The sequence below is a fragment of the Paramormyrops kingsleyae genome, chromosome 10 (genome assembly GCF_048594095.1).
Source record: "Paramormyrops kingsleyae isolate MSU_618 chromosome 10, PKINGS_0.4, whole genome shotgun sequence".
Taxonomy (NCBI): Eukaryota; Metazoa; Chordata; class Actinopteri; order Osteoglossiformes; family Mormyridae; genus Paramormyrops; species Paramormyrops kingsleyae.
Window position 1 is genome coordinate 16037473 of NC_132806.1, and position 26508 is coordinate 16063980.

Below are 26508 nucleotides of genomic sequence, written 5' to 3' on the forward strand. Positions count from 1 at the left end.
CTTAGCTATGGCTAGGGTCAACCTGGGCCTGGAAAATAAATCCTTAATTTATTAAATGAAAGTGAATAAGAAAGTTCAAACAAGGAGACCTAATGAACATTAGTGCATCCAATCACAGCGGTCCAGGTTTTTTATAAAGAGTCAATCACTTCGTTGCCGTTACAGCTATTCGTGACGACACACAAAACAAGTGAAGGAGGGAAAAACCTTGCGGGAACCAGGGAACTGAACAGACCGAGCCAGAAGGTGGAACAAGGGAGTGAGGACCACTAGGGAGAATAGGAGGACCTGGGATAGGGCCACCAGATGCATGAACACAAAAGGGAACAAAACTTGTAGACCAGGAACAAATGTCTTGGGGACTAGACACGAAGACTGAGGGACAGAACCAGGGACAACTATCTTGGGGGCAGAACACGAAGGGACAGGATCTGAAACATGTGGGGACCAGAAAGGAATAGGGGAACTGGCTTGGGGGCAGCAGGCTTGGGACCAGAGGAGGAAGGGACTTAGTAGTAACAGACTGGGGTTGAAGAGACACTAGAGGTTTAACAGACCGGGGTGAGACACAGAGGGACAAGGAGAGTGGACCGCCACGGGCCTAGGTGTATGAGAGGCTAGGCTAAGCAGCGGCACAACTAGAGCAGGAGCTGGGTCTGGTGACACCTTGGAATGGAAGGAAGGGAACTGGAGGCCGACAACGGGACTGAAAGATGAGTGCTGGAGGCCGACGAGAGGGCTCCAGGATGGGTACTGGAGGAACCAGAGGGACCAGAGCATCGAGGTGACATGGTAACTGGACCAGGGCGGATGGCCTGAACTCTGTGACCCCGTCTTCCCCAACAGGAGATGGAGAACCAGCCTGTCCATCCTAGAGACCCTGACTTATCCCACTGTCCATTCCAGGACATGGGACGGTAGAAAACAAAACCATGAGCAGAGACCAGAGCTCAATATTCAGGGCTCAGAGGTAGGTCCAGAGAGTCCCCCTTCGTGTTCCCTGAAGGGGTAAACCCGAGACCCTTCCCTTTGGGATGGTGACAACAAGGAAAGATGAGGTGGGTACCTAGGTGACAACAGCCTTGGGGACCGCTGCGGAGGCAAACACAGACCATGGACCTAGGACCATGTTTAGGAACCCCTGACTTAGCCAGGTGCCAGTGCCAGAAGACATCTGCTTCTGCTTTGGTCTTACACTTGCACAACCACGGGGACTGGAGTACAGTTGGGGGCTCTGACAGGTCTTTCCAGATTCCAGGAATTTCTCAGTCATCATCGCGCCATGGCAGTTGAATGGGATGGTATTATCCACTTGCAATCAGATATATAAGATTTCCTTACACTGTGGTCGAACAAACAAACATCAAAGCACAATTCGTAGCAATGTCGGGTTTTCCAAATGTAATTAGAGCGATCAACTGTGCACACATTTCTATAAAGGGAGTGTGCGCAGACAGTGCCTGAAGATGTGCTCGGCACGGCAGCACCATCACCGCCTAGAGTCACGTCCTCGGCACGGTGGTCATCTTTTTTAATACTGTCTGAAACAGAATAAACAGTAATACCACATCTGCTGCCTGCTTGTTTGTCTTATTAAACAAACAACTTATTTAAATCAGTATGGATAATGGTAAGTGGAAAAAAACTCACCTTCTCCCACAGTGATGTCGGAGGCCCCCTCACCTGCTGGGAAAATGCTAGTTATAACTGTATACCCAGCAACTGCAGCAAGTCGCTGCTTAAACTGTGAGTCCTGGAATTCCACTACCTCCTCCAGGAGTGTTGAAACTCACGGTGGGCTGCGACTCGCCTTTTCATATTGACTTTTGTGGAAAGAAAAGTTGACATCGGTAGGCCCGGGAGGTGAGGTAAATTGGGTCTGTTATGTCTTAGACCTCAGGCAAGAAGAGACTGTTGGGAATATTCTGTGTCCTCGCCTCATGATAGCTGCATGCGGTTGGTTCCGCAGACATTGAAGAGAGATTAGACCTTGGAGAGACAGACAGCGGAGAAAAAGGGGAGAAACTGCCTGCAGGAAGGGATTCAAAGCTGCCCCAACTAGTGCACAAAGAGCTGTAGTTATAAAGTAGTTTGTAGTTACAAAGTAGTCGCAGTAAGCCATATGCAATATGTTATGCGGTAGTAGAAATGTATACTGTAAGTAGATGTAATGTTAATCATATTAATTATATGTTAACCATGTATTTACAGTGAATCAATGTCAATATAATCAATATCTATATCCATATCTCAAGTAGGAGCCTAGCAGTGGAAACATGTTTTGGTAAATTGAGCAAAATGGGTGGATTTTACCTTGCTACCAAGGTGAACCAATAGAGCAGGATAATTGTATTTGATATATGTTTGAGCTCAGTTTGTTGGTGTTTTGTGACCAACCAGGACTTGGAAGTTCTTATCTGGAATTGAGAATTATGGTTTTTGTATTATTTTTCTCTCCCTGATTTTCTCTCTCTATCTGACCCCCCCCCCCCTTTTTATCTTTCTTCTCTTCTCTCCCTCCTCTCTTCCTCTCTTTATCTCTCCTATTTCAGTTCACTTTCCCTGTCGGCTCAATGGCGCAATAATCTAAAACGGTGAATAAAGAGTATATCTCAAGTAACAAGAGGGGCTTAATCCGAAGCTGCACTTGGCACAATAAAGCACCCAGACTAACATCCTGCTCGCTAAACTGCCGGACACGACAGGGGAAAAAAAAAAGAGAATTATGCTTGATCAGCTGGTTGCTCTTTGTGCTGGGGGTACTGGGTTCCTGGTGCCAGAGCGCTTTGCTGTATTGCTCAAATAAAAGAGATAACTTTGCTTACCAACTGAGAGGTCTGGAGTTTTATTCTAGGTGGCTCAACTAGAGTTAACAGAGAATTTGATCTATAATTTTCCTACCACACCTTAATATCTGACCACTTCTTATTTATTTCAGGCACTGTGTGACTTTCTGAACTAATTTTTCAGTGCCTCCGGCACACTGTACCACTCCATCAGTTGTCTTGTGTTGCTTATACCACTGATTTAGCCATTAAATAGTATATTTTTCCTTGCCTCCACTTCACTGAGCAGACCCTCCATTTTGTATTTGCTGAAATTATTCTTTTCCCCCGTGCTTTTGCCATTGTCTTTTGACGTAACACTGAACGGAAGGAGCTATTAATATTGATTTGCATATTAAAATAGGTGTAATTCTGGGAGCAGTCGGGATGGAGCTGTATAGGCTCGTGCATGTGCATTAAATTTCACGTCGATTGGGGTTTATAAAGGGAAAGTGCGTAGAACTTTGATTATGCAGAGTTTTATGCCTCTGAATTTTTTTGGGCATACTCACATTTCTAGTTTTGTCCATACAGCATGTATTAGTGTCAATTCTACACAAGACGTGTAGACCTGGGGATTATGTGTGCAAGGCAGGGAACGACCCACAATGGGGCACCAACTCATCGCAGGGCACACCGAGATTGAATATGCATCTTCTTCTGTATGTTTTATAGATCCAGTTTTAAGTCAGGAAATAAAAATGACAATCAATTTACTTTCTTGGATTGTTACTAATCAAATCACAATAGTTCGAAAATGTGTCAGGGACGGTTGCTTGCTTAACTTTGTTTGTTGTGCTGGTGCTGCGGCTATTTTCATTTCGCTGGGAGCGGCACTTCTCCCACTCCGCTGCGTGCCTCTGCTTTACATGCTGGAACAAATTAGTCGCGCTGCTTCCTTTGGTTGCAACAGTTTTTAAAGTCTTTGCAACGAGGACTTGTTTGGTCTGTGTCCGACCTCGCAAAACCGAACCAATTCCATATTACAGATGTAGCAACACTTTTCTTGGGCACAAGCGCCAGCTTTTCCACTGTCATTGCCATGTTGTTAGTGAATCTGCTACAGTGTTTGGGTGCGCTGCGCTAATTTACCCGGAAAGAATGGTGCGTCGCATTAGTTCCGCTTTTGGCACTCGTGTGTAAAAAAAGTAATAAAATCGATTTTCATGAAAACACATCGTCCTGAACTGCAAATTCGAATTAATCGATTAAATCGATTTATCGCCCAGCTCTAGCTCATGCAGACAAAAAGTCAGTAACAGTTTATTCATACACAAACCCCAATAACAATAAGCACATTGGCAAGCAATACGCTGCCCAATGGCCCACTTGCATCCTACGGCCAGGCCTCAGAATCACACACATACAGTGAATTGAGGTCTCAGTAACTTCTGTTAACTAGGACCACTCTAAAAGACAGTCATCCACAACACAGCACAATGCGCTAAACAGCAAGTAATAAACGAAACACCAGCAAATCCACAGCAATCTGTTGGGCGGTGCTAATGAGCAATATCTTCTAATCTTAGGCATGCCTTTACAAAGACTAACCCCCCCTCCCAAACAAAGAGAAACAAATATTGTTTTCTCGATGCATTGGTGGCCAATGTGTAACTTAATGTGCATGGCTTAAGATGGTCTCCGTCATGGAGTCTGGAATAAGTACTTGTCTGCCTTTAAATATAACTCCTGCTTCCATAGCGAGCTCGTCCTTATAGCGCCAGTATATGCGCAAGTTCTTGGGCAGGTCTTTAATCTTTTTTGGCCATCCCTGGTGAATCAGTTCTTTTAATGCATTGAGCTTGGGGTCCTGGGCTATCTCTCTACGCAGAGTAGTCTGTTTCTCAGGGGAGAAATTTATGATGGCAATAGTATATTTGCTTGGGTTTTCAATCTCGGCATCTATCCCATCTTCACGCTCATTTAGCTCGATGTTACCATGGTTCTCCGGGTTTCGCAGTCGGCTGAGAGTGTCTGCCAGGATCATTTGTGATCCAGGTCAGTATTGGACTTGGTAGTTGTACCCTTGTGTTTTGATCAGCATGCGCTGGAGTCGTGGGGGTGCTGCATGTAAAGGCTTTGCACAGATGGTTATAAGAGGTTTGTGATCAGTTATTACAGTAAATGATTTTCCATATAGGTAAGTGTGATATCTTTGCATCCCGTATACAATTGCGAGCATATACTGTTATTTATTATTAATTATAATTTATTATAATTTTTCTTTAGCCTCTTGTAAGCATTGGAGTCACCATAAATTTGTTTGAATGTTCGTAATGGGACAGTATTTCCAGATGCTCCCATGTCTATTTATAGACATAATGTATGCCCGTGGCCCGGTATATCAGGTGGTTCCGCGTTCAAAACCGTGTATGCTTCCTCCCTGGTTTCGCTGTTAATGCTATGTATTACGGGTCCCAAGAGTGGCACCACAATAATAAAGTTAAGTACCTGTAAACAGGTGAATAAAACAATAAAATGACACAGGCTGCTGCCTTTCTGTTCTTCATCCAAAGTGCGTCTCTTTATTTTCTTTATACAATTAATAAATATCTATGTACAATAATTCTTTCCATGGTCACAGTGTGGTCCAGTTGTAAACATGTTCAATAACATTTAATTCATATAACCCATTCAAACACATTCATAGTCATTTCGTAACATAACACTTAGACGTTCAGGTGTTCACAAAGTAACAAAGCCTAAGGATTGCGCCTAAAGAGTTCTTATTAATTACTATAAAACACTGACTGTTTAAAGGTAGATATAAAACAATTTATCAGAGGCACAATAATTTCTTTCCTTCTTAACTTAATAAATATTTTTAATACTCATGTATTATAACCGAGGTATCTTAACCCGTTTTTACCCATTGAACTTCGTAAGATATCCGTCTCACAAAACAGTGTCTGGGAGCCCACAATATTAATCCAGTTAGCTCAAAAAAAACGGTAGCTGACTGTCTGCCACATTTCTGTTTGCTGTCACAGATAGCTCGCGAGACAGCTGTTAACCGTTTTTACCTCAGCGAGCCGCCTCAACGATGTCAACCCTTCTAATTCCTTTTTTTTAAGCTTAAGAGTTCGAAATAGCACTAGAATATGTGATTAAACACACTTTAGTCTTGAATTTAGAAACAAAGCACGGGCGACAGTTTCCCTGTACTAACCTGTAAACAGGTGAATAAAACAATAAAATGACACAGGCTGCTGGCTTTCTGTTCTTCATCCAAAGTGCGTCTGACGGCGGAGCGGGCTCCGCCCCCTTACGCTACCCGGAAGCAACTGGTACACCTATGTCACGCGCTTCAGCTCCGACTGTGTTATTTTACAGTGATAATAGCTGTTTTAAGAATAAATAATAGCTTGTCTCAACCCTGTTTTTATTTATTTATTTATTTACTTTATTTATTTAATGTTTTTTTTTCTAGGCGCGCCACACGCTCCCCAACTTCAAAAGTGGCTCCCGACACTTGCTGCTAACAATTGAAACCTCCCTTGACCAAAAGCAAAATTTTTTAATTTTTTTTTTAAAAAGAAAGATCCATCAAAAGTCTCAATCTCATGAATTACAAAAAAAAAACTTCTTAAACATCAAACCTCAAGGTTGGTATGAAGCATGTTATGTTTCAATAACAATGAATGATGTATGGTGATGGCAAATAAGTATGTGTGTATATGTGTGTGGGGTGGACTGAATAAGATGTGGGCTGGACAGCATAAGAGGTGGGCTGAGCAGCGCAAGGTGTGGGTTGAATGGCATGAGGTGTAGGTTGGACAGAGTAGATGTATGACTGTGGGTATGGGTGCAAAGTTGCCTGGGCCTCAATAGCACTGATACTAGTTTGTGGCTGAAATGAGGGTTGCCCAAGCAAAGGATAGGTCAACATCATAGGGGGGTGCCTTTCTCTAGTCGATCTTCTGAGGGCAGGCTGGACATCAGGCTGATGCTCCAGCATGTTGTCAGTGGGGTCACTGGCCTGAGACAGCTCCTGCTCCTCGCAAAATTGAGGTTCCCCCACTGGCAGTGCCATCTCATCAGGTTCCTCTGACACCTCAACCTCACGTCCTCTTTCAGGTACAGGTTGATCAAATTCGCCCAACCCAGAAAGTACTCCACTCTGTCCACCACTGACCTGTGGCTCACCAGTGGCACTTCGGAGGGGTATAAAGGTCTCCGACCGTGTCACATCCCTGGGTATCCGCAGCCAATAACAAGGCTCTTCATCTGCCTCTGAATCACTTCTCTCATTCTGTGTCCTCTCAACACTTCCTGACGGTTGTGGTGAATTTCCTATCCTCTTTTGTGGCTTAGCAGGTGCGGATGTGGCTGGAAGTTCTACAGGTAAGTCGTTCACCTGGAACAGCAGGTTTCTATGAAGAGTGCGAGTTGGCTGACCTCCAGTCTCAGGGCTGACTTTATAGACAGGGTTGTCACCAACTTGCTCCCTGACAATGTAGACCTTCTGTTCCCAATAGGATTTCAGTTTGCAGGGACCTCCTCTCTCTGCAAGGTTACGGACAAGGACTCTGTCTCCAGGCTGAAGGATGATGCCTTTGTTTCGCCTATCATAGTATTGTTTGCCTTTTGAACTGGACTGCTGACTATTAGCAGCAGCTATTCTGTATGCCTCTATCATTCTCTCTTTCCACTTCTCTGCATATCCTCTCTGTGGGTCCGTTTCTTCCTCTGCTGCTAATCCAAAGAGAAGGTCAACAGGAAGGCGTGGATGGTGGCCATATAACAGGAAGTATGGAGAGTAACCGGTCGCCTCATGCTTAGTACAGTTGTATGCATGAATGACATGGAGCATGTGATCTTTCCAGTTCTCTTTCTCCTTCTCTTCCAGTGTCCGGAGCATTTGTAGCAGGGTTCGATTAAATCTCTCTGCAGGATTACCTTGTGGGTGGTAGGGGGAGGTTCTGGAGTGACCCACGCCGGACAGTAGTCTGAGAGTCTTGAACAGTTCATTCTCAAATTCACGCCCCTGATCATGGTGAAGCTTGGCTGGGTAGCCGAACCGAGGGATGAAGTCATTAAAGATCTTGTCGGCTGCTGTCTTGCCAGCTTTGTTTTTCGTAGTGTATGCTTGCGCAAACCTGGTGAAATGGTTGACCACGACTAGGATGTATTCGTATCCACCACGACTGGACTCAAGGTGGAGGAAATCAATACAGACAAGTTCCAGGGGCGAGCTGGATGTTAGACACCCCATGGGTGCTCGGTCAGGTGTGGCTGTTTTTTTTTGTTTGATGCAACGACACTTCCTGGTGACATACTCTTCAATGTCTCTTTTCATGAAAGGCCAATAAAAACGCTCTCTGGCCAGACTCAATACTCTTTCTACACCCACATGTCTCATGTTGTTATGCAGGTGTGTGAGCGCTGTCTGTCTATAGATGGTAGGCAGAACCAGCTGTTTGCGACCTAGTGCTTTCCGGTAGAGGAGGCCATTCTCCACATACAGTCTGTTCCATTCCCGTGACAGTTTCCTGGTGAGTCTATCAAACATCTTGCGTCTTTCCTCCGTCAGCTCTATTCTTCTCTCTTTTAGATCCAAGATCTTCCCAATGACAAGGTCTTTACGCTGTTCACTGGCTAGCTCCTCGGCACTGATTACCGGCAAGAACTCTGAGGAAATCTGCGGCTGTGAGGCCATGCTGAGGGCTGCAACCCATGCCACATCGCTCTGCTGGGCCTTCCTGCTCCCATCCCAGGTGGTACACACAGCTTCTTCAGACAGTATTTCTGAACATTGGCTCATGAAAGCATCAATGTCAAGGGGACAGCGGGAAAGAGTGTCTGCATCAATATTTAGCTTGCCTGGTCGATACCTGATCTCAAAATGAAAGTCTGCAAGCTCCCCTACCCAACGATGACCCACTGCATTCAGTTTGGCAGTACTCATGACATAGGTCAGAGGGTTGTTGTCAGTGTAGACTATGAAATGAGGAGCGTAATACAGGTAGTCCCTAAATTTATCACAGACTGCCCACCTCAAAGCCAAAAACTCGAGTTTTCCACTGTGGAGGTGGTAATGCCGTTCTGCTGACGTCAGTGTGCGGGATCCGTAGCCGATCACCCTCATCCTGCCATCTTGGTTTTGGTAGAGGACTGTTCCTAGGCCCAGTTGAGAATCATCGGTGTGGAGAACAAAGGGCTGGTCGAAGTCGGGGTAGGCTAGCACCGGTGGGTGCATCAGGATGTCAATGAGATGCTCAAGGGTCTGCTGGTGTTCAGCATTCCACTCAACAGGTGTACGTGAAGGAAGTTGGGGTCCCTTGGTCTTCCCCTTAGAGGGCTTTGGTGGCTCTACCCTGTGTTTCACCTGGAGTAGCTCATACAATGGCCTTGCTATGCGTGAGAAGTCTTGCACATATGCCCGGTAGTAGCTCAGAAAGCCTAGCAACCTCCTGACATCTCCAACCGTTTGTGGTGCTTTGTTCTTCAGTGCATTCACTGCTTCTAGGTCTTTTGGATCCACCCTCACACCATCTGCAGACACCAGCTGGCCCACATACCTGACCTCTTTGCGGAATAACTCACATTTCTCTGGCCTCAGTTTCACCCCGTGGCGCCGTAGAGTTCAGCACTTCAACATGGTCTTCAAATGACTTGGAAAAGCAGAGAACATCGTCCAGGTAAGGTATGCAGCAGTCGTCTCTGAGTGTGTCAAGCATTTCCTCCATGCTCCGTTGGAAAGCTGCTGGTGCGTTGGACAATCCAAAGGGGATCCTGACCCACTCGTACAGACCCCAGGGAGTCGTGAAAGCAGTCAGATGCCTTGATCCCTCGGCAATGAAGCCTTGGTGATAAGCTTTGCCTTGGTCTAGGATGGAAAACCAGCTGTAGCCTCCCAGAGAGTTGATCAAGTCCTGTATACGTGGGAGAGGGTGTCGGTCCGGCACTGTCTTTTTGTTGAGGAGTCTGTAATCAATACACAGGCGAAGTGATCCATCCTTTTTCCTCACGCATACAATTGGGGCAGCATACGGTGATTGGGACTTTACAATCCATCCTTTCACCAGTAGCTCCTGTATATATTCTTTAACTTCCCGGTACAGTGGCTTTGGAACTGACGCGTAGGCCCTCTGAACCGGGATATCATCTCTGAGCCGGATCGACATTTGGAGAGAGGGGATACACCCAATATCATTTCTGTCTTTGGCAAACACAATAGACTCCTCATACAGCATCTTCCCAAGCACCTCTTGTTGTTCAGGACTGAGGTGGCTGAGATCAACAGGTGGGTGCCACAGGTTGTGGAGAGAGGCGCTGGGAGCAGTTACAGTACTCACTCCAGCGCTCACTGTTCCCGGTGGTGTAGGTTTATCTGGCTGCGCCTTTTCACCCATGTCAAGCACTTTTGCAACGTGCTGGATGGAACCTAACTGGGTTCTCCTTGGCAGAGTGATCTAATGCTTTGTATAATTGGACACAGGAACACGAACACAAGGCCATCTGCCCGGACTGATCTCTAGTAGGCCCTCTCCAACACTGAGCTGTTTGAGGTTGGTGTTCTCCTCTGCGGGTTCGTACAGGACAAGGTGGTCACTCATGTCAAAGGTAGGTGGCACCCTGCATCGTACATGCGCTGTATTCCCAGGCAGAATGGTGACATGGTCCCTGCCTACTCTTATGGCAGTCATGTTGCAGCCTGATGGTTTTTTTGCCTGTATAAAGCTGACCACAGTGTTGACCTGTTCTTCTCCTACTCCAAGGGTTTTACGCAGAAGACCGATTACCATGGCTTGTGCATCTGTGATGGACGCCTGGCTGCTGAGCATCTCCTGTAGGACATTGGCACCAAGCAGGGGCTGGGGGAGGGGGAGTTGGCTGACAAGGAAGGGAACCTGCATGGTGAGGCTTGGATTGTCATTGCCTGGGAGGTTGACTGTTAGCTCCACCCACCCGTCGTATGGGATGGACTGTCCATTTACAGCACATAGATTCAAGCTTTCCCCTGGGTCAAGGAGCTCTTCTAAAAGTCTTATTGGATGTTTGGGAATGAATGCCTCTTTCCAAGATCTGTCGATGATGCTTACTTGTGAACCAGAATCGAGCAGAACTGTAACAGCATAACCACTGATGAAGCAGTTTAGCAGGCTCTTTCTACCAACCAATGGCACTGTGTTGTTTGGACACCCAGGGGTCGTCTGGACATATTTGGACCTTCAAACAACCAAATGCCCGATGCCCTGGGTCTCCACACACAAAGCAGTGGCTGCAGCGCTGTAGACCCTGTTGCGTACAGCTGGTGCAGCTGGGTGTCCTACCTCTCCTTGCAACAGATGGCTGGCTTGATGGTGGCAGTGCAGGAAGAGCGTGAGAGATAGGGAGAGGCTGATAGTGGGCTGGTGTTTGGGTAGGTAAAGTCTTGGAGTTGAATGCCTCCGTAACAGCTGTCTGTTGGTCCATAAAGGCTGCCATCATGTTGGTTAGAACCTCCATCTTTGCACTAAGTTGTTGTATGGACTCACTGTTTCTTTCGTCAGCAGGACGGTCTCCTCCATCCTGCTGGACACTGTGTGCATGAGCTGTCTTCTGGCGAGGGACCTGACCGAGTCTGCGCTGGTGTTCATTCTCATCACTGATTATCTTCATCACATGGCAAAGAATCTCCTCATCAGTGATGTGGCCACTTGAAAGGATTGGTCTGAGCTGTTGTCTAATGTCTGTGTGTTTTGATCCCAGGCCCTGATAGATGGTGTGAAGAAAAACTTCCTGGATGGTTCTGGAGTCATAGTGGATGTCCGTGCTCGCCTGCCTTGACTGAAAGAGAATCTTCTGTTTGAGCCCGATCATGCGGTAGAGGAACTGTTGGAGAGTTTCTTGGTCATTCTGTTTCGCACACATGAGCTCCTGGAACAGTTCTGTGCCCGCCTTCTCACAGAGATGAGACCTGAGGAACCCCTTGATTTCACAGATGGTGATTTCATCCTTATTAATGAGCATGTCCTTGAAGATGCCAGGCTTGACTATCCTTAAGACCCCTCTAATCACCTCTGTCTCTGAGTAACCCTCCCTGACTCCTTCATCAATCTGCTTGCAAATGCTACTATATGTGATATCAGAGCTGTGGTCCCCAATCTGTCCCCCGTGTAACTTAAACTCCCTCCGCTGGAGGTAAGACAGATCCCTTAAAGAGACCATCCCCCCTGAGACCGCTTGTGACTGTGCATTGTGTGGTGAAAGTGGCACTGGCTCACCTACATTATAAGGCATGCATGAGGGAGCGCTAGTCACACTTGTTAAGTGATTTGTTGGACGCTGGCCTATGTAATGACTTGGAAGGTTAATGTTTGTGCTGAGGCTAGAATACTGTTGTGTACCATGCAGTGTGGTGGTTGTGCCTGTGTCTTTGACCTGTGCTACACAATCATGGTTTTCAATAACACGACATACAAGTTCATTCAGCATTAACAGTTGACTCATACCCTCATCTTCAAGACTCTGCAAACTATCAGACTTCATGTACCTAAGGATGTACTCCACACATCCCTCCTCATCAGAAGGCTCCAGTGTACTGACATCTTTACTGTCGGTTGCAGTGTCTTTTGCGAGATGGTATACCTGAGTACCTGAGAGTTTGTACAAGTTCTTTGTGATATTCCAGATGAGTTCTTTGCGTGCAGTGGACATGGCGTGTTTCTCTGATGACGCAGCAGTGCAGTTCCCTCTGGCAGAATGACGACCCTATATGAGATCTTACAGCTGCTATCCTGGTTGCAGTCACGTCACACCACCTTGCCGTTGCCTCGTGGTTCTAGTAACACATTAAGTTACATTAAGCCTTTTCACATTAAGCGTTTTAAAATGTCCCCTTTTATTGCGTACTACGTCAGCTCTATGACATATCACGTACATGCAACGCCGTAATATATCCTATTGCTGCAGCTCCAAATTACGGCTAGGAATAAAGCGATGTCGCTTGGTTACAATACAGCTCAACAAATTATTCCAATATCACGCAAAAAATAGAATGTCATTTAACAAACAATCCACAAATGCTTACCATCCATCCGTAAAGATACACCCAAACGCAATACACCAGTCAGTGTGACTAAAATTCCTCCTTCGTTTCACGTATTGGGCTGGCTATAGAGGTGAAAGTTTCGCCTGCAGTGCGAATGAACTACAGTACTCTCATCCAACTCACAACACGCTCGATTCTGTGTTCGAATGAACTCTCTCCCTCCCTCTTCCCAATCAGACTCACCGAACAATTCCTTATTCCCGCTTTTATCTCAATCTCTGTCCCCGCCCTTGCCATCCATTCCTCGAGTGCACCACCGGAAGTAATAATGCTCACCTAAAGACAAACCAGCTCCTTCAATAGGAACGGAGTAAAATAGAGACCAACCTGCATAAAACTTCTGCCACTGGCTATACTACACTCAGCCACGTCGCGTACAGTACGTCACTGTAAGTCGCGTATGCACATTGCGAGTTAACCTTGCAGTATCGCATGAAAGGGGTCGAGTGCCCACGTTCTGCTTACAGTTTGGCTTGCTTCGTTATTGCTAATATTCCCTATTCCCACTTCCCCCTTTTCCTTTGGGTGATCCAACCCGCAATATATCCAGTATTGAGTAAATGGGGAAAAGTTATGTTACTGTATATCCTGTAAGTTAGACCATTCCCTGCGTAAAGAGCATGATGGAGTTATGGTTAATTATATAACAATGAGCAGACGTACCAGGCTGGAGGATGTGTTACGTTAGTATTGAGAAGCCCGTGCCATTCCATTTGGTAAAGTTAAACAGCATTGTCTTTCATACGGTTAAGAATAGTTTTATTAGCAGCGGCCGATGCAAGGAAAAACCGTCTGTATGCGGATGCGATTATATCCTCCTGAGACCCAAGGAAAAAAGTGTCCTTCAATTGTAGGTTATTTGTCTTTGGAGGAAATAAGACATCTTACAATTTAGATTTTTTCAAATGTATTCTTATTTTAATTTCACAGCATGTCCTCTTCAGTGCACACCAAGAATAAATACGTTTCACATCAGTGAAAAAATAGATGCAAAAATACAATGTCCACTACAATGGACATAAATGAATAGGTCGGGTCTCAGGAGGATATAGCACTGTTATTTAACCACAAGCTGTCGCCATTATCCTTTATGTAACCAGGCTAAGTTACTATGCGTGTATTTTCTCATTTATTTTCTTGAAGGATAATATTATTTGTATGTACTCTAAGCTACCGTTTGGATTGGGAATGTACTGTACTCATATAGGCCCTACCTAGTTGTTCCAGACTGATGATAATACTGGGTGTAAACTGCATGATCACTGCTGGAATCCAATACAGCTCATTAAAGAATCACGTCCCCTCATCCTATTTTTTTGTATCCTGACCGGTACACCATTTTGTCTACTGTTACAAAACAACCAGCCGTCCCATTATTCCCTCAAGAATACATAGAATAACTAGTGTGCCCCTGAGGAGAGGTTTTGGAACTGAAGTGGTGTTCATCTAGCCATCCAAGATATCAGGAACCTCTTGTTAATGCTACTGTTAATTTACATATCTTTTAATGTTAAATTGTGTTTCTTCAGAGCAAATATACACTTACTACCCAGACAAATAGCTTTCAACATTTTCTTTGACTTCCTAAGACTTTAACACTGTACTGCATATTAGGGCTCGGCAAAAAAAATCGATTTTTCGATATATCGTTTTTTAAAATGTAGTCGATTCAAAATCGATTCTCAATGGACACGTACGTATCGATTTTTTCGATATTTATTTACACAAGCATTAAACGTAAGATTTACGCTAATCTTATTACTAGTCTAATCCACTAGGTGTCATCCCCTTATTTACCTTGCGCTATGTTACAATGGAGAGTCCGTTATTCATTCATTTCATTCATAAAATGGCGGATTCAGGTGCGTTCCCGATACCAACCACACCTTCAAATAAAAAGTCAGAGGTATGGAAGCATTTCACATTGCGCAAGAAAGATAAAGTTACAGTGGACAAGAAGACAGCTGTATGCCTGATTTGTAACTCTGAGGTGAAATGCTGTAGTAATACTACAAATCTGCGGAGCCATTTGACAAGACATCACCCAGACGTGCAGATTCTAGCACCCCCGCAGCCTAACAGACAACCAGAGGCATTCAAAAGTAAAATTCCTCACAATTCACCTCGTGCACAAAACATCACTGAATCGATTGCATTATTTATTTGCAAAGACTTAAGACCATATGTACCAGAGTGTCTTGGATACACTAGATTTGTTTTGAAGACTGTTTAAAATATAATTTTGAGACTTTTATTTTATTATTATTTTCTATGATTTATTACGGGACTTCTGTCCTGATGGATCACGTCACACTTACCTGGCATGTAGAGCGGATTATCGGGGAGTACAGGTGGGGGGGTGTGTGTGAATTTTGATTGTATATTTATTTGGTTGTTTTTTTTTTCATAAGAACATGTTTTGTTGTTATTTTGGTAAAGTAGAAGATGTCTGTGTTCTTTTTGTCACTTAATGTTTAATGTGAGTTGTAATTATTTTTGAGGTTTTTCTAAAAAATCTCTCCCCCATCTGTTATGGAATAATCCGCGCCCTTGGTTTAGTGGAGTGGAATTCCTGTTTCGCTCTCTGTTTGAAACATGCCATGACGGTGAGAGGAATGTGTAATCTGCGCGTGATATAAGTTAATTAACTATGTGTATGTGTGACATTTATTATGGTTGACCGGGTGTTTGAGTTTTCCCTAATATGGGATATCCATGGTGATGTCTGGAGAGAACACAGCCACACTCTCTGTTATTGCACCATTGCACGCACAGCTCCTTGATGAGATGCGCTCGAGTGACAGTGATTCTACTGTCATTAAGGAACTCAAATCTGCCATGCATGACAACTTGAAGTTGAGGTATGTTTATAAATACAGCTATCTATAAAATATAAAATGTGTGTTAATGTTATAAAAGATTACATTTTTGTTAATTGTAAGTTTGTGTTGATGACATAATGTTATTTAAATGTGGTTATCTATCTTTACAGATATGAAAATCTAAAAGAGAAGCTGCATGTTGCGTCTGCCTTGGACCCTCGTTTCAAATCTCGAACGTTTCAAAAATAAAATATTAATTGATAGTTTCCTTGTTTTTTAACTATCAGCAGCAAGAATCTGACAGTGCTGGTTACGGAGGCAGTGCACCTGTACAGGAGCAAAAATCCCTTGGTGAAGATGACTCCTCCCCAGCCCCATCAAAGAGGTCAAAAGAATCCTGTGCGCTGTTGGATCTGCTCGGTGCAGCCTATGCACTAGTGGCTAAAGTAGTCACTTCTACTGCAGACAGGGCACGGGAAGAAGTTGGCAAATACAGAGACGTTACACCTATACCTCTCTCAGAAGATCCACTTAAGTGGTGGTGTAAGCATGAAGGAGTGTACCCTCTTTTGTCTCTCCAGGCAAAACGTTATCTTTGTGTTCCAGGGACAAGTGTCCCAGCTGAAAGAATTTTCTCCACAGCTGGGGACATTATTACTGCTCAAAGAAGTTGCCTTCTGCCAGAGCATGTTGACCAACTCCTTTTCTTGCAAAAAAATTACAGTTTCCAGTGAGGCATTGTTACTGAATCCATATTCTTCAAAATATCTTCTTTTGGGTTCAACAGAAGAAATAATTCACACATGCATAAATAGCAGAATTTTATTTTTTTGGGTGAAGTATCTACACTGTTCATAGGCTTGCAGCCTACATGTTACAACTAATGCTGTGAGATTTTATGTCTTAATGTCTGACATAAAATAACCATCATCAACCATCATCATCATCATCAAGGCATGCGACTGTTCTGACTTGTCCAATTTCCAGCATCAGTTTTTCATCTGATGAAATCAATTCTGTTTATTCATTAACATTTGAAATATAGAGTTGAGCTCCTCCTTGGATTGCCACCTTATCGTGGTGGAGGGGTTTGCGTGCCTCCGTGAACCTGGGGGCTAGGTTGTCGGGGGCAATAGCCCCTGGTAGGGTCTCCCAAGGCAAAAAGGTCCCAGGGGAGGGGCCAGACAAAGAGCAATCCCAAAGAACCCTATGAAAAAGTTATACATCAAAGTCCCGTTTCCCTCGCCCGGACTAGGGTCACCGGGGCCCCACCCTGGAGCCAGGCCTGGGGGAGGGGCCCGTTGGCGAGCGCCTGGTGGCCGGGCCTTGGCCCGTGGGGCCCGGCCGGGCACAGCCCGAAAGAGGCACGCGGGACTGTCCCCAGGTGGGCCCACCACCCGCAAGGGGAATGTCAGGGGTTCGGTGCATTGTGGATTGGGTGGCGGCCAAGGGAGGCCCTGGCGGTCCGATCCCCGGCTGACAAAACTGGCTTTCGGGACATGGAATGTCACCTCTCTGGTGGGGAAGGAGCCTGAGCTTGTGCGTGAGGTTGAGAGGTATCGACTAGATATAGTCGGGCTCACCTCAACACATAGCTTGGGTTCTGGAACCAATCTCCTGGAGAGGGGCTGGACGCTCTTTTACTCTGGAGTTGCGGCGGGTGAGCGACGCCGGGCTGGGGTAGGGCTATTGGTGGCCCCACAGCTCGGTGCATTAACATCGGAGTTTACCCCAGTGAACGAGAGGGCTGTTTCCCTGAGCCTTCGGGTCGGGGATAGGTCTCTGACTGTCATCTGCGCTTATGCGCCGAATGTCAGTTCGGAGTACCCGGCCTTCTTGGATTCCCTTAGCGGTATGCTATTTGGTGTGCCACGGGGGGATTCCATCGTTTTGCTGGGGGACTTCAACGCTCATGTGGGCAATGACAGTGTGACCTGGAAGGGGGTGATTGGGAGGAACGGCCTCCCTGATCTGAATCCGAGTGGTGCTCAGTTATTGGACTTCTGTGCAATGCATGGTTTGTCCATAACGAACACCATATTCGAGCATAAGGGTGTCCATAAGTGGACATGGTACGAACATGCCCGGGGCTACAGGTCGATGATCGATTTTATAATCGTATCAACTGATCTGCGGCCCTCTGTCTTGGACACTCGGGTAAAGAGAGGGGCAGAGCTGTCAACTGATCACCACCTGGTGATGAGTTGGCTCAGGTGGCGGGGGAGGAAGCCGGTCAGACCTGGTAGGCCCAAGCGTATAGTGAGGGTCTGCTGGGAACGTCTGGCAGAGGCTCCTGTTCGCTGGAGCTTTAACTCGTGCCTCCGGCAGAATTCTGACTGCATGCCGGGGGAGGTAGGGGACATTGAGTCCGAATGGACACTGTTCCGGACCTCCATTGTGGAAGCGGCCGTACGGAGCTGTGGCTGCAGGGTGGTCGGTGCCTGTCGTGGCGGTAACCCCCGTACCCGATGGTGGACACCAGAGGTGAGGGGGGCCGTGAAGCTGAAGAAGGAGGCTTACCGGGAATTATTAGCCCGGGGGTCTCCGGAGGCAGCTGACGGGTACCGGCGGGCCAGGCGGAATGCGGCTCGGGCGGTCACAGAAGCAAAAACCCGGGTGTGGGAGGAGTTCGGTGAGGCCATGGAAAGTGACTTTCGGTCGGCCTCAAAAAGGTTCTGGCAAACCATACGGAGTATCAGGAGGGGGAAGCAGCTCCTGGTTCCTACTATTTATAGTGGGGGGGGGGGGCTGTTGACCTCATCTGGGGACATCATCCGGAGGTGGAAGGAATACTTTGAGGACCTCCTCAACCCTGCCTCCGATACATCTACGCATACTGCCTTTGAGACATCTGAGGGCGTAGAGCCCGAGGGTGCTGGGGGGGGCTTGCCCATCACTGAGGCTGAGGTGGCCGCGGCGGTTAAACAACTCCGTGGTGGCCGGGCCCCGGGGGTGGACGAGATCCGCCCGGAGTACCTGAAGGCTCTAGATGTTGTGGGGCTGTCGTGGCTGACACGCCTTCTCAACAGTGCGTGTTGGTCAGGGACAGTGCCGCTGGATTGGCAGACCGGGGTGGTGGTCCCCTTATTTAAGAAAGGGGACCGGAGGGTGTGTTCCAACTACAGGGGGATCACACTTCTCAGCCTCCCTGGGAAGGTCTATTCCAGGGTACTGGAGAGGAGGGTGAGATCGATAGTCGAATCTCGGATTCAGGAGGAACAATGCGGTTTTCGTCCTGGTCGTGGAACACTGGACCAGCTTTATACCCTTGCAGGGGTACTGGAGGGGGCCTGGGAGTTTGCCTATCCAGTCTACATGTGTTTTGTGGATTTGGAAAAGGCTTACGACCGGGTTCCCCGAGGTGCTCTGTGGGGGGTGCTTCGGGAGTATGGGGTCCGGGGTCCACTGTTGTGGGCGATCCGGTCCCTGTACGAACGGAGCAGAAGCTTGGTCCGCATTGCCGGCAATAAGTCGGACGTGTTCCAGGTGCGTGTTGGGCTCCGCCAGGGCTGCCCTTTGTCATCGGTCCTGTTTATCATATTTATGGACAGGATTTCTAGGCGCAGCCAAGGCGTTGAGGGTGTCCAGTTTGGTGACCTCAGGATTGCCTCGCTGCTTTTTGCAGACGATGTCGTCCTGTTGGCTTCATCTGCTGGGGATCTCCAGCAGGCACTGGGGCGGTTCGCAGCCGAGTGCCAAGCGGCAGGGATGAGGATTAGCACCTCCAAGTCCGAGACCATGGTTCTCAGCCGGAAACGGGTGGTTTGCCCTCTTCAGGTTGGGGAAGACGTACTGCCTCAAGTGGAGGAGTTTAAGTATCTCGGGGTCTTGTTCACGAGTGAGGGTAGGCGGGATCGGGAGTTGGATAGACGGATCGGAGCGGCGTCTGCAGTTCTGCAGGCGCTTAACCGATCCGTCGTGGCTAAGAAAGAACTGAGCCAAAAAGCCAAACTCTCGATCTATTGGTCCATCTTTGTCCCTACCCTCACCTATGGTCATGAGCTATGGGTAATGACCGAAAGAACGAGATCGCGAATACAAGCGGCCGAAATGAGGTTTCTCCGCAGGGTGTCTGGGCTCTCCCTTAGGGATAGGGTGAGAAGTTCGGATATCCGGGAGGGCCTCGGAGTAGAACCGCTGCTTCTTCACGTCGAAAGGAGCCAGTTGAGGTGGTTTGGACATCTGGTGCGGATGCCTCCTGGGCGGCTACCCGGGGAGGTTTTCCGTGCCTGTCCTACAGGGAGGAGGCCCCGAGGCAGGCCCAGGACTCGCTGGAGGGATTATATCTCTCGGCTGGCCTGGGAACGCCTCGGTGTCCCCCCCGAGGAGCTGGTTGGGTTAGCTGGGGAGAGGGAGGCCTGGGTGCCTCTACTGAAGCTGCTACCCCCGCGACCCGAACCCCGGACAAGCGGAAGATGATGGATGGATGGATGGATGGAGTTGAGTTCTGTTTTACTGTACACAAGTGTACTTAAAATTAAAAAGTGTTTATATACCGGTTTGTGGCTCTTAATTTCCTTTTATTAATTAACCACTTGTAATATGTTCACTGTTATTATTTTATAAATGTAGGATTTGTATTAAATCTATATTCATTCATATTGTCAAATCAAGAATTGAAATCGAATCGAATTAAGAACTTGAAAATCGAATCGAATCGGAACATCTGAATTGATACCCAGCCCTGCATATCTCCTAATTTAACTTTTGATGAACTTCTTAAGTTTCTTATCTGTGTGCAATACATTTCTAAGCAATGCTAAACATATGCTCTTGCACATTCCCCCAGCCATGTAATCAGAGCTTGTGCTCTAACAACATCTGTTCCCAGTAGCCGTGATACAGCTTCACCCCCACAGAGCACTCACAAAATGCCTGCAGTCTCCCCCACAATGACTGATGCATGTATATGTGCATAAGAACCAAGCTCTGAATCTCACCCCTCACCATCTCCATGTGGGCCAGCAAGGCCCTGTAGGCTAGATCTGGTTTGGTACAAAACAGGTCAATATTCAAGCATAGGGACCCTGTCCTGTAGGGGATTGGGTAAGGGGGGGTGTGCAGGCTGAGGGAGGTTGGCTGCTCCAAGCTATCGGCCAACCATGTGAGGTTCCGTCTCCGCAGCACCTCAAGGTTGCTTTCCACCAGCTTCAAGGGCTGCCAGTCCTGAATAATCAGATCACCAGGCAGCTCGATTTGAGAGGAAACACCGGGATCCAGCAGAATGTGCCTCAGCTGCTCCTCTTCCAAGACCACAAGTCTGGACTCCTGCTCCAGGCTTCCTGTCCCTGTTTCATGTTCCAGTTTAGCCCTTAAGGTGGAGAGATAGGCATCAAACGCCTCTGCCTCAATCTGAAGTGAGAGGATGGCCTGGAGCACAGAAAGGTGATGCAGAAGAGCAAAGGAGCATGAGTGGATGAAAGGGGGAAAAGGAAAAGGAGTACCAGGAACAGGGAAAATTACTTAAAGGAGAGTGAAACACCTCAAGAGACACTTTTAGCAGAACTGATTTATGTTTGGTATTTTTTTCTTACCTACACTAGCATTATAATAATGAGATATTTTAATTTAAAAAAAATCGAGATAAACAACAAGCTAGTCGTCCAACACCCACACCGAAAACACAATCACACAGACAAGCACGCAAGCAGCACGAAGCAGACAAATTACATTTTTTAGGCGAAAGAAAAACATGAATTATTTAAGGATAATCTACGAAACCGCTGCATTGAAATTAGCCAACAGCGGGGAGGTGGTTCTCAAACTTTTTACACCATGTACCACCTCAGCAGATAGTACTGTATGTTCTGTATTAACTAGCGGCAAAGAAGCTGTCAGTGTGTGGTACCATAGTTTGAGAAACACTGGTCTAAAGTAGATAAATGAATTCAACACAAATTTCTAAGATTCTTTTAGAAATCATCGAGGAGTTAACCATTTTTAACTGCATTGGAAACATGGCTACAAAGCGGAACTCAAAGTAGCGTCATAAATCCTTCTGTCATCTTGTTTTGTGTGTAGGTTATGCCTACTTCCCCAACAAATCTATAATCGCCGGTTCCTCAGTGACATCGACAGATTACTTGTCCGTTACCATCTATTACCGATAATATCGTTAAATAGCAAAATCTACTGTAGGCTTACACGTTCCTCCCTAATATGATTTACAGCTGCAAAATTCACCTAGAATAAGCAAAATCGAGGCATATTAACATCCGCCCCCACTCACCCGCTTTGCTAACAGTGAGTACTTGGCCAGCGTCTTAGGTCCTGGGTCTTTTCTCCATGCCGACCTCTTCATCTTGACATTGGGGTAAAGCTGGCGGATGTACTGATTTGTGAATCTGATAATGACCCCAGCCAAGCCCTGGCCACGCTCGCTGGGACAGACACGCAGCCCCTCCAGGACCACCGTACTGCCCCCATCAACAATCAGCCCGGACTCCAGTCCCACCTGAGAGAACGTCACCACCATTATCATCATAATCATCATCGGCAAGAACATGCTCACTGTAAAATTTCCAGTAGGCCTATAATGTTGTAATGAGCTGCTACCCCCCAGTATCAAACCTGGTGCCCTACAAACTCCACAGATAACATAGATTCTCTCCAAACAATCCTCCATCTCACTTCTTCTTGCTTCTTAATGCTGGCTGACACCTTGCCCACTACAGAGTCCTCTTACCAGCTTTCCATCTCTCTTGGCCAGAATCACCACCCTGTGCGGCTCCGTCATCCAGCTGTGATAGCGGTGAGGCAGGTAATCGTTGCCTTCGTATATGCCGTCTGAAATGGCCATCACGTCATCGTAATCTCCCGGGGATGCCAGCCAGAAGGTCAGCCCGCCGCTTTCGCCTATTTTGCCTCCCTTCATTGCTTACAAGCAGAGCTTTTCTTTTTGTTTATAAGATGAATCCACACGTCTTTGAATCTTCAGTGTATTGCTGTAATCAAGACGTTAAAATAGAGAACACAAGCAACCATTCAAGTTCATATGTGATTTTTATGAGACAAACAATATTGGTGCTACTTTGGCGTGTGTTTATTTTAAAGTAATATAAAACCAAAGGAATTTAACTGTACCTTGTTTTCCTCAGCTAACTTAAAACTGGCCGATTTTACCGAAGCTATACTTTAAACCCCAAAAGTCCTACAATAAAAAATCTATAAAACAGCTTTTTAACTTAATACTGGACCCGTCCTTTGCGCCTCTCCAGATGTTGCCCCCTTCGCATGAAGGATGCTCTTTTAACCTGAACTACAATCTCACTTTGTCTTTGTTTTTTAACCACGGCTCAACACATATACGCTATTTATACTGTGAGGCTGCTGCCCCGGTCAGTTCGGGTTAATTATTCAGGCTAAGTGTGTGTACTTGAGTATTTAGGTGACCTACTGCAGCACCTAGTGGCCCTCAAAAAATATGGCAACTTTTTACAAAATACAGCTCTGGAAAAAATAAACAGACCACTCCATATTTAAGATAAAATCTGTATTTTAAAATCCTGGCTTAATCCTGGTTCTGCTGGCAGAAGGTTACACTGCGAGGCAGAGGCTGCTTCCAGGCTCAGTTTGTAAGACAGCAGTACACAAGAACAAGGGAAGCAGGAGACACTGGGAGTGACCAAAGACCAGCCAGCTAGAGGGCAGAAGCAACTTTCTAATGGCATAGATGACTGTCAACTTATGTGGCAGTGCCTCATAAATCAGACGATGACCTCAAGTGACCTTCAAAAATAATAGGAAACATTAAGTGGTGTGAAGTGCACTGCTAGGACAGTTTATATCAGGCTCCTAGAAGCAAGGAAGAAGCTCTTCATGAATGAGAATCAAGGAAAAGCCAAGCTGGAGTTTGCAAAATAATGGGTATTTTACACAGGCACATACTCATAAATGAAGTGAAACTGAATATTCTGCTGTGATCTCTTAATTTTTTCCAGAGCTGTTCATAATTTTGTATCCTTATACAGTCCTACATGTCACCTTTGCAATTTACAAATATTCATATTCATTTATGCACAATGTTAATGTCCTCATAAAAAATGTTGCAAAAATATTTTGTAGAATGTAGCTGAGTATAATTGTTTTACAGATTATTTAAGAGTAAAATCTGTATAACGGTGCCAGGTTTCAGGCGGCTCCAAGAGCTGCTTACAATCTCACCAGCCTTAGAGAAAATCCTTTCAATGGAACAGAGGGCACAGATTTGCACATGTAGTCAGTTGCCAGCTTGAATAATTCCTTGTGGTTCATCCATTAAAAGAGTGGATGGTCAGTTCTGTGACTATGGTGTCCTTTCTAATACCTACACACAAATACATTGTGATCTATGTAGAATCATAATATTAACATTTAGGTTAATGTTTTACAGTTGGATATAAAACCTTACCGTTGGACCTCTGCAGTGTCACTGGCTGTGCTTCCCTGGTATTGTACCCCTAACAGGGTACAACATTAACAGGCTCCAGAAACATTTATCCTTCCGTGCCTCAGATGAGGTTCCTGGTGGTGCAAAGGATTGTGTTAGGTCAGTGGAGGTATGCTCCAATGAAATGAGGTTTGCACACTCCCATGTCAGCCTTCTCACTGCCCACTGAACATTGCTTGAATTACTGAAGCCTTGTCCGTTGTACACCTGTTTTGTGTTGGAGTTGCTATTGCAAAACAGGATGCGAGTGGAAACTCAGACTTAATATGCAGTGTCGGCAGGAAGTCTGACCCATACCATAGCAGGCTGGGAGAAGGAATAATGAAAACATGCTTATTTAGGTTTTTGGTCATGAAATATGTTGTTAAATGTCAGTTTACATTTGGTAAGATTTTGTGTTAAAATGGTCATTTTGTTTGTGTGTGTGTTTTGTTTTAAGGGGGCAGTGTTTGGCTCAGTGGGCTAAGCCTATGGCGATTAATTAGTCTCAAAACCCATGCACATAAAAACCACGTGCGTGTATGTGCTTGTGCGCAGAGAACCCATCCTCTCAACGCTCTCACATCTGCACAGCAAATGCTTGCTTACCCGTTCAGCATTAGTCTAAAAACTATGGAATGCCAAAAGGGTCATAAACGCCTCAACGGACTCTTGTCTTAAGCGCACACGCAAAAAAAAACATGTCAAATGCGCATATTGTACACCATAAGTACACGGAAATTACATGATATGAAGGTGCTTTTAGTGTGTCAAAAACAACAAACGTAAAAAAAAGTGTCAATAAGGTGTCAAATACGTGTCAAAAAGACACAAAAAAATCTCCAGTGCACACGCGAAAAACACCTCAAAGACACATATCAACACTAGCCCGAAATATATCTAGTATCAAAGGAGTGTGGCTTTCAGGATTTAAACTGGTTCTATGGTGTTACAGTGCCTTGCAAAAGTATTCACCCCCCTTGGCATTTTTCATGTTTTGTTGCCTCACAACCTGTAATTAAAATCGATTGTTTGACAGTTTGCACTATTTCATTTACAGAATATGCCTACAATTTTGAAGATGTATTTCTTTTTTTATTGTGAAGCAAACAACAAATAGGACAAAATAACAGAAAACTCTCCCCCTAAATCAGTACTTTGTAGAGCCACCTTTTGTGCCAATTTCAGCTGCAAGTCACTTTGGATAACTCTCTATGAGCTTGCCACATCTTACCACTGGGATTTTTTCCTATTCCTCAAGGCAAACCTGCTCCAGCTCCTTCATGTTGGATGGTTTTCGCTTGTGAACTTCAAGTCTGACCACAGATTCTCAATTGGATTGAGGTCTAGATTTTGACTAGGCCATTCCAACACATTTAAATGTTTCCCCTGAAACCACTCGAGTGTTGCTTTAGCAGTATGCTTCGGGTCATTGTCCTGCTGGAAGGTGAACATCCATCCCAGTCTCAAATCACAGGCAGACTGACACAGGTTTTGCTCAAGAATATCCCTGTATTTAGCACCATCCATCTTTCCCTCGACTCGGACCAGTTTCCCAGTCCCTGCTGCTGAAAAACATCCCCACAGCATGATGCTCCCACCACCATGTTTCACTGTGGCGATGGTGTTCTGGGGGTGATGGGATGTGTTAGTTTTGCGCCAGACATGGCATTCTCCTTGGTGGCTGAAATCTGGGCAGTCGTCCACATTCCCTCTTATTTTTAACACTAAATAATGGCTTTTTTCTGACCACTCTTCCATAAAGCCCAGCTCTATGGAGTGTATGGCGTATTGTGGTCCTATGGACAGATACTCCAGTCTCTGCTGTGGAACTCTGCAATTCATTCAGGGTTACCTTTGGTCTCCATGCTGCCTCTCTGATTAATGCTCTCCTTGCCCAGTCTGTGAGTTTTGGTGGGTGGCCCTCTCTTGGCAGGTTTGCTGTGGTACCATGTTCTTTCCATTTGAAGATGATGGATTTAATGGTGCTCCGGGGGATTATCAAAGATTTGGATATTTTTTTATAACCCAACCCTGACTTGTACTTCTCATTAACTTTGTCCCTGACTTGTTTGGAGAGCTCCTTGGTCTTCACGGTGTGATGCCTCTTGCTTAGTGCTGTTGCAGCCTCTGTGGCCTTTCAGAAAAGGTGTGTTTATACTGACAGATCAGTTCTTTTGCAAGGCGCTGTAAGCCTCTGTGTCTATGCTCAGAAGGTCGCCAGTCTAAGCCAGGCCTCAGCGAGTCTGTGGGTCCTTGAGCAAAGCCCTTAATCCCCCCCAGCTCCCTGGGTTCCACAACAGGTGGCTGCCCTTCATGGCCAGCTTGCTCTCACCTATAGAAAGCAAGTTATGGGAGGTGTAAAGAGAATTTCCTCACAGGGATCAATAAAGTATTAATTATTATTATGTTTGATTG

At 45.9% G+C, this 26508-nt stretch overlaps 2 protein-coding genes and 2 long non-coding RNA genes across 4 annotated transcripts in view; 2 read left to right on the forward strand and 2 right to left on the reverse strand.

The window, feature by feature from the left end:
• LOC140593302 (probable N-acetyltransferase 16) overlaps window positions 1-22952 on the reverse strand; it is a 64671-nt gene extending 41719 nt beyond the window's left edge. Inside the window, exon 1 of the mRNA XM_072717404.1 lies at window positions 22880-22952. The gene's annotated coding sequence lies outside the window, so the exon portion shown is untranslated. The remainder of the gene's footprint in view (window positions 1-22879) is intronic.
• Window positions 8444-10673, forward strand: LOC140593300 (uncharacterized). The gene is made up of 3 exons (XR_011993580.1): window positions 8444-9466; window positions 10267-10391; window positions 10547-10673. It is a non-coding gene; the product is annotated as an uncharacterized lncRNA (long non-coding RNA).
• On the forward strand, window positions 10862-14154 carry LOC140593301 (uncharacterized). Its single transcript, XR_011993581.1, has 2 exons — window positions 10862-11190; window positions 11324-14154. It is a non-coding gene; the product is annotated as an uncharacterized lncRNA (long non-coding RNA).
• On the reverse strand, window positions 20466-22963 carry LOC140593303 (probable N-acetyltransferase 16). The gene is made up of 4 exons (XM_072717405.1): window positions 22880-22963; window positions 22369-22627; window positions 21913-22137; window positions 20466-21053 (listed from the first exon to the last, which is right to left on the reverse strand). Exons 2-4 carry the CDS (start codon window positions 22555-22557, stop codon window positions 20481-20483), a joined length of 987 nt encoding a protein of 328 aa, XP_072573506.1. The 5' UTR covers window positions 22558-22627; window positions 22880-22963; the 3' UTR covers window positions 20466-20480.
• Window positions 22964-26508: the final 3545 nt, after the last annotated feature.

Coding starts and splice junctions, on each gene's coding strand:
- LOC140593303 (XM_072717405.1), bottom strand. CDS start 22,557: ATGAAGGGAGGCAAAATAGGCGAAAGCGGCGGGCTGACCTTCTGGCTG. Junction 22,138..22,368: donor CCAAGAGAGATGGAAAGCTG/GTAAGAGGACTC, acceptor ACGTTCTCTCAG/GTGGGACTGGAGTCCGGGCT. Junction 21,054..21,912: donor ACTCACTGTTAGCAAAGCGG/GTGAGTGGGGGC, acceptor TCTGTGCTCCAG/GCCATCCTCTCACTTCAGAT.